This window comes from Hibiscus syriacus, unplaced genomic scaffold (assembly GCF_006381635.1).
Source record: "Hibiscus syriacus cultivar Baekdansim isolate YM2019G1 unplaced genomic scaffold, ASM638163v2 tig00110987_pilon, whole genome shotgun sequence".
Taxonomy (NCBI): Eukaryota; Viridiplantae; Streptophyta; class Magnoliopsida; order Malvales; family Malvaceae; genus Hibiscus; species Hibiscus syriacus.
In genome coordinates this window covers 2,187,221-2,195,538 of record NW_024062941.1, presented here as the reverse complement: position 1 = coordinate 2,195,538, position 8,318 = coordinate 2,187,221, and the positions used below count along the sequence as shown (strand labels likewise).

General features: G+C 33.7%; 1 protein-coding gene across 2 annotated transcripts; it reads right to left on the bottom strand.

Moving 5' to 3' along the window:
* Nucleotides 1–709: 709 nt before the first annotated feature.
* On the bottom strand, nucleotides 710–4,366 carry LOC120148824 (putative E3 ubiquitin-protein ligase XBAT35). Of its 2 annotated transcripts, XM_039161829.1 has the most exons (10): nucleotides 4,067–4,363; nucleotides 3,858–3,972; nucleotides 3,458–3,538; nucleotides 3,249–3,337; nucleotides 3,039–3,130; nucleotides 2,846–2,927; nucleotides 2,342–2,444; nucleotides 2,144–2,227; nucleotides 1,692–1,777; nucleotides 710–1,330 (listed from the first exon to the last, which is right to left on the bottom strand). In XM_039161829.1, exons 1-10 carry the CDS (start codon nucleotides 4,166–4,168, stop codon nucleotides 839–841), a joined length of 1,326 nt encoding a protein of 441 aa, XP_039017760.1. In that variant the 5' UTR covers nucleotides 4,169–4,363; the 3' UTR covers nucleotides 710–838. The 2 variants fall into 2 exon arrangements, with proteins under 2 accessions (XP_039017760.1, XP_039017761.1); XM_039161830.1 differs by lacking the exon at nucleotides 2,144–2,227 and having other exon boundaries at nucleotides 4,067–4,366.
* Nucleotides 4,367–8,318: the final 3,952 nt, after the last annotated feature.

Below are 8,318 nucleotides of genomic sequence, written 5' to 3'. Positions count from 1 at the left end.
TTTAAGAACAAATAAGCTTTTATAATAAACGTTGATAAATAGAATAATTAAAATGACATTTTAAAATTATGAACATTCTAAAATTGTTTTAGAAAATAACTCGATAAAAATAGGGTAACGTACATAAATGGTTCATTGACTATATAATATTACTTTTTCGAGTCTTTCGACTATTAAAAGTTATAAAATGGTCACTCAACTATAGGGAGTTGCTTTGTTGAGTATCTCGACTATTAAAAGTTACAGAACAGTCATCCGACTATTCATTATGTTTCAAACTAGTCCTTTCCCGCTAAAAATTAATGTCTGTATGAGCTGGACGTTAACATACTGATTGAGATATAATAAAATCTAATCTCATAATCTCAAACGACTATCATATCTAAGTCGGCATATTAACATCCAACTCGGTTGCCCATTAATTTTTTTATTGAAAAGGGACAAATTTGGAACTTTGTAACTTTTAATAGTCGACGGGCTCAATAAAACAACTCTATGTAGTTAAGGGGTCATTTTGAAACTTTTAATAACTGAGAAACTCAAAAAAAATATCCTATAGTCAGGAGACCATTGTTGTGTACTTGACCCAAAAAATAATATATTTAAATACAAATCTTCTGCACATTCATCTACAATAATTTATTGAATAAATTTTTTATACCTTTTTTTATATAAAATATATAATTTCAACAACGTTAAATATAATAAAATCTAATTTATTAGAAAGTAGCAATGCTCAAATAGAGACGAGCTTCTTCAATGTGCAGAAATCACCCAAAAACATTTACAGCTTATACAAATTTCAGATATGCAAAAATTGATCAAACACGATATAGCTTTATAACCTGCTCGATTCTTCTTTTGCTTGACCAGCATTTGCAGGTAAGTTTTCAGCTTTGATAGGAGTTGAATCAATTGATGGATATTTAATTGGACCATCTGCTACAATCTCATCTGTGGCTGGTGGTGCTGTTGGGACAGAATCTGCTACACCTGTAAGGTTGGACATATTACTATCATGGACGTTGGTGCTTGCGGTTGTGTTGCTACTGGAGCCAGCTTCGGTCATTGTCCATTTACTACTAGCTTTCGAAGGGGGAAATACTATCGGTCCTGCTGAGCCACCTATTCCGCTAGTACTTGCAGAGGCCCAAGCCATGGACGAACTAGCTTCATTGCCGGAGTGAAAATCAAAATTGGGCGTCTGTGCAATAGCCGACTGGATGGAGGCATTGATTGCCATTGCTAATTCTAAATCTTCTTCATCTGGTGGTGGAACTTCAGGTGCAGTCGGAGGCTGAGAAACATGCAGAAATGCAGGACCCCTTGCCTACATATTTCCGATGCCATAATAAACATGGACTTTATGTGAAAAGGTACTATAAACAAAATGTTTCATATTTCTAGATGTTAAGTGAATGAACAACTACTCTGTTTTTCCTCATTACTGCATATAAGCTGCAACTCGAAAGTCATCCACCCGAAAAACAAAACAGTACCATTGTAGAAGTTAATATGTAATTTCAATGAAAATTTTATTCACGTGTATTCGATCATGCGACAATTCCATCTCTGTTAAGCTACAGTACGTTATTTTGGAAAACCCAACAATCTCCAAAAAATAATTTATAGTACTATTTTAATTAAATTAAAGTAAATGTCATCCTAATGGTGAAGGGCGACTGTAATACCTGAGGAATCCCTTTGCATGCATCACAAAACCACTGCAGCTGCTGTCGGTCATTTTCATTGCCTGGTGCGAGTTTAATGCGTGTTTCTGGAAAAGAACCAGATCATGTTGAGGTGAATCATAACATAGGAAAAAAAACATTTATCATCAAAAAATGGAACACATAATTATTTGTAGTACTATTCCGAACATCAAAGCAAATAACCAATGTTCACATCATTATTTGTAGTATTATTCCAAGAATTGAAGCAAATAACCAATGTTCACCTAATTATAGGCATATTTGAAGTCCTAATAATTTCTAAAGAAAGTCTACTGAACTGGAGTATGGTGAAGCAGCGATTTGAAGTCCTAATGATTTCCAGTACAAAAAACTCTGGTTTTATCCTACTTACATGCATCTCGAGTATATTTCAGTGTTTTATCTAACAATTGTAAATGATTGAAAATTACCATGCTTACGCCTAACTATTCCAGCTTTACACCTCGCCTCTCGGGAGGTGTAAATAGTTCTTCTCTGCCTCCCGCGTCTCAAGACTATGCATAATGATGAAAAACAATCAAAGCATGTTGATTCAGAAATCAATCTGATCTCAAAGTCCATAACATAGCCAGAAAAGATTAGCTAGAAATATTGGCAAGAGAAATTACTGCTGGAATTATCAACAATTGCCACCGAAGGATCAGGTTGGTTGAGCTTTGGCTCCTCCAAATTAGCTTTCCACAATGAAATAACTGTACGTGGTTGGGCTTCCTGATAAGTCGCCAATTACCCAGTAAGTAATGGAAAAGCATTTAAGGAGAATAAAAAGTTTTAACAGTACAATCTAAAGCAGTTGCCTCAATATATTTTATATCCATTACCATACTAATCAATTGAAAGTAAAATCCTTCATTATATACAAGTAGGACATTTATGGGCAGAATAGCATCATATGCATTTAAGAAAGCCGAAACTAAATTAATGATCAGATTCAAGCCAGTTTAAACCAAGCTTGCTATCATTCTAGAAAGAATTCAAGTTAACAAAAGCGTAAGCCTGATTTAGCTGAGCTTGAAGAGCGTATTATTTGGCTCATTTCACCTCCTTTTGCATCCTTAGAGTAGACTTGCATTGCTATACTCAGAAAGAGAGACAAATTGTATTTGCAATACCTGTAAACTAGAATATATTGCCAGTTCCAACTTGAACGGTTTTGCATTATTTCGGGAACCAGTTGGCAGAACAACAACCCAAATGCATTAAAAACATTAAGGAGATGATACACATATTACTAGGAAAGAGAAAATGTCATTGCTTGCAGAAAAGGAATTGAAATTAAAAGGTATTGTAAACAATAATACCCACACTTTTCTTGAAAGCAATTGAGGAACAAACATTTCAATGAACCCTGGCCCATAGCACTCCCGCATCCAACCAGAGAATAAACATGTGTGATCCTGCACAGCATCAGAGAGAGAAAAATCTCACTAAAAGCAGCAAATAGTTATACAAGAAAATGTTAAAGTTTTGAATAGATCATAAAATCGTGATACTGGAAAGGACTTCGATTTATACCTCAATTGCTCGCACAACATTGACGTTTCCTTTCACCCTAGCAACCTCTAGAGGCGTTTGACAACCATAGTTCATCACCAACGGATTAGCTGAAAATTCAAACAACTCACTTATCTACTCTGGAAATTTCAAATCAAACATATTCCTTCTATAACAACTAATCACTTGGTTTTAGCATAGCATGTAAAAGAATTCCATAAAACATGAACCTCCATGGGACAGAAGTAATTTGACTGTATTTTCAAGGCCTCTCTTTGCAGCATGGTGCAAGGGTGTCCCGCCAAACCGACCTAAGCACATGAAAAAAAAAATCAGTTAATATACAAATCATTTTGATAAAGCCTTCAAAGCTTCTTTTCTTTGAAAACCTTATAGCTACAATTTGGTTAACGTCCATGAGAAAATTACCAGAAAATTTTTCTACTTAAGCAGGCAAAATGGAAAACGGTAAGAAACAAAGGTCCTTCAGAATCATATATTGCTACTAGAAATTATTATTATTTTCTTAAACTCCGAATTAAACAAAACCCAAATTTTAGCTTCATGGAAAAGAACAATTACACAAACTCCCTAGGTAAATAATGAAAAAAAATCGACAAGAAGAGAAACCTGGACGATAAGCGTTAGCGTTAGCACCGAGTTCGATCAAAGTTTTGGCTACATCAAAAAGCTGTGGATTCAAACAGGCTAATATCAACGGCGTTTTCCCCTCTCTATCAATCCACTGTCAATCCATAACCAGAGAACAGATTAATTGATCGATGAAGACCTAATAATCAGTGATTAGTGAAGGGGGAATCAAATAAATTAGCAGCTACCTCAAGGCCAGCGCCTTCGCTTACAAGAGATTTGATCCCTTCTGAGTTACCATAATTGACTTGATTATATAGCAACTCGTCTTTCGATTGTTGTTGCCCCATTCAACAAAAACAAATAAGCTTCTTATTCTACTTTTTGTTTGGTACGATGGAAAACTGGGCTCGTTATTTTCCAGGAAAAAAATTGCTTCCTGGAAAAAGTGAAAAAAAGCTCCAAACTTTAGGATCGAGAAATTGAGAAAGATTGTGAACTTTTTAAAAGGGTAAATTACATTGTTATGAAATTTCCTTGAGGTTCTCAAAGTAGAAGAAATTTGGAAGTCATTGAACAATTAATATAATAATGAAAAAAATAATATTTTTAAACATTTAACTTTGACTTTTTTTATGAGTAAAATACATCAAAGGTATGTAAACTATGCTTAAATAATTATTTTGGCTATTTAACTTTCTAATGTTACAAAATAATCATTATGAAATTATAATAAAATTTTAATGATCATTTTGTAATAATTAGATAAATTTATTGACAATTTTGTAATCTTTAAAAGTTGGGTAAATAAATGGTCCCCCGACTATAGGGAAGTGCATTGTTGAATCCCCAACTATTAAGAGTTACAAAAAAGTCTCTCAACTATAGGGTGTTACTTTGTTGAGTCCTCCTACTATTAAAAATTATAAAATAGTCACTCGATTATTCATATGTTCTAAACTCTTCCTTTTCTATTAAACAATTGACAGTTGTCTGAGTTTGATGTTAATCCGCTAATTGAAATATGGTAAAATCATATTTTAATGATGTCTACTGGCATTATCATTGCTTTCAAGCACTGGCTGGATGGTATAATATTTCAAGCACTGGCTGGATGGTATAATATTTCAAGCACTGACTCTATGACATAATTTAAACAGAGACTCAATCCACAAAATACAACTTAAACATTTATGCGATCATATTTTTATCATATCCTACTGAGCAGGTTAACGTTTGTCGACACTATTTTTCGCCTGGGTGGGGAAAACCTAGTATGACTTGGGGTTTTTCTTTGAAAAGATTTGTGAAATGTTGGGAGTTGCCACCAATCATTTTAAGGTGTGATTGGAATACAAAAAATCGGGTAATTTTAATAAAACATTTTATTTTATCAAAAATACGAAATTTGGGTCTACGAAAACCAGAAATTAGGTTCAAGAGATGGTTACACGCGGGGAAGGATTAACTCCCCCACAACAACCAGAAATTGGTACTTATTCGATTATCCTATATTTAAAATTGAAAATTTTGGAGTTCATAGTTTTATTTAATTTAGAAATCACTATGGATGCAAAGTTGAAGAGGGTGATCGTTTATTAAAGCCAATAATATTCACCTCCTAGCATGAATGAGGGAGATCGATTATTGTGCCCAATAACCGGACATTGCCTCGAAATTTAAAAAAAATGAAGTGTTTTGAAAAGGATGTACATCTACTTCGAGAATTACCAACGGTCACCCCTATGCATAATGCAGAGGATACACCATTAACTCCTTAGTAAATCAACATTGCCTTGTTATTTTAAATCTGAATGCAAGCAAGCAACTTTTTATTATATCTAATTGGGCTAGCTGAGTTAATTAAGGCTTTCCCTAACCTAAAGTGTCAACTTATGGAATTAAAGAACCTAATGGATTAGTCCTAAAGTGAGGTCTCTAATATTAATCCTACTACTTTTATTATCCAATTATGAAATCAGATAATAGATTTAAGCAATCGGGCATTTTTATGCGAAAACCCAAATTGAAACATCCCCTAATTAAGGGACTAAACCTAAGGTGTAGGCTTAATTTGTTAACTTAATCAATTATGTCAAAAGGATAATCTAATTAAAGTTTAAGGGCTAAAATGTGAAAATTCTAAAGTCTAAGGACTAAAGTGTAACTAAGGCTCTAATTATTAATCGGATTAATTATTTTAATCGGAAAGTTAATTTGAACACTTGAGCATGAAAACAAGGACCAAATTAGAGTTCCCTTATTTTGAAGGACTAACATGTGAAGAATCTAAACCTAAAGGATTAAACTTGAAATCTAATTATTAACAAGCTAGATAAAAAAAATAAATTAAAAATAAAATACCTTAATGAAAATACCTGAAAAAGAAATAAAAAAGGGAAAATAAAATATTTATTAAAATGATTAAAATAAATAATTTAAAGGAAAAGAATCAATAAAATAAAATAAACAAGACTACAGGATTAAATAAATAAAGTGAATTAGAGTAAATACATAACATCGAAAGTTTGATTCAAATGACCTGAAAAGAAAGCAAACTTGAGAAATTAGTAAAATATTATAAAATAAAGACTAAATTAAAATAAAATAAAAAATAGAAACTGAATTGCAATCAATTAAAATTATGGACTAAATTGTAATTTTTAAAAATGTTTAAGGGTTAAATAGTAACTAACTAATATAGTGACCTAATTGAAATAAATGCTAAATTAATCATGAAATTGTAGATTTAAAACAAGGATGAAAATGTAAAAATGCGCGTAAACTGCAGGGAACTAAAAGAAAGCCAAAATATTAGTATTAAAACACAAAAATGGAAAATAGCAAAGCAAGGACACTAAATTAAAAAAAATATGAAACATGTTGAAATTGGGGATCAAATAAATACGAAAGGAAATTCCAAGGACTGAGCGCGTAGTTAGCCCATGGTTCTTTAAAACGCGCGGATTAGGATGAAACGACGACGTTTTAATCGATTGGAAAACCCCAAAATGACGTCATTCCATTTGTTTATAAATGCCCCATTTTAAGCCCAAATCATTCATTTTATGTCTTATGTTTATCTCTATACTCTCAAACTCTCTGCCTTCTTTCTAGCTTTCTTCTAATGTTTGGTGGAGTGCCGCGGGCGACCCCTGCGTCGGTCACCGCCGACCACTGTATCGCCGCCTTCTTCGGTGGTCGATCGAACCTAAAACTTCAAGGTTGACTCTCCTCGACATGGTGGTCACAGATCCAGGCTCGATTTTGTGAAAAATGGCCCCTAATGCCGCGAAATAGACTGAGAACCTCTCGGCTTCCATTGTTTCGATCTTCACTGTCCACAGTTGGATCGTTTTGTCTTTGAAGGATGTTGCTCCCCTTCTCCATGTGCTCCTCCTCACCGTATGGATTAACCATAGGAAACCTCGAACACTGACAAACAACACCGACCGAGAGGTTAAAAAATCTTTTCTCTTCTTGCTTCGAAAATAATATAAAATAAAAAAGGGTGCTTATGCTATGGATTGTTTCGAATATGGGGGAAGAAATACTTGGTTAATTTCTCTGATTTTTCGAATGGAGGGGAGTGATTATATTGCTTATGTAAAAAAAATGAAAAGGGATCCAAAAGATTCCTATTGTTGTATTGCTTTCGAATGGAGGGGAAATGATCCCTGTTTACAAACTTTTTTTTTAAAATTAGGGGCCCTTTACTTGTTTTTATTGTGGGTTTATATAACCTCAAATTACAAATTTTCATTTATTTTATTTGCATGTGATTTGCTGTGGCTGAGATGGAATCGGTTGGTGGCACAATGATGGCAGCATGGGAGTGAAGATCGTAGGGAGATGGTGCAACAACAGTAATTGGGGCATTAAATGCCCAAATATTCAGGGAATGCTTTGCCCCTTTTTCCTTTTTCTGATTTTTTGGTAATATTATTATTATAATAATAAATATTTTTAGGAGAAAAATGGTGATTACAGCTGTCCCTCTTTGCTCATTATTGTGGAATAGGAATGAAGCAAAGTTAATAAACACCATTTTTATCCGACCTAAAATGTTAAAGTTTTTGAGCTACAATTTCTTCTTATTATGAACTCTTCACTCTCATAGGATGAGCTCTTTTTTTGGGAACGGGGACCATCTCCTTCTATGATGGAATCGAGAAAAGGTGACACTGTTCCAACTCCTTATGTGATGGATAAGTCAAGGTTTGAACAAGTTCTTCTTGTAATGAACTTCTTCTCCCTCATCGGACGAGTTCTCCTCATTATGAACTCTCTAATAGTAATGTTGATCCACCTTCTTCTATGATGTAATCGAACCAAGGTTGAACAAGTTCTTCTCATTATGAACTTCTTCTTATTATGAATCCTTCCATTGGAAATGTTGATCCACCTCCTTTTGTGATGGAATCGAGTGAAATGTTGAACAAGTTATTCTCATTAGGAACTTCTACATTGGAAATGTTGATCCACCTCCTTATGTGATTG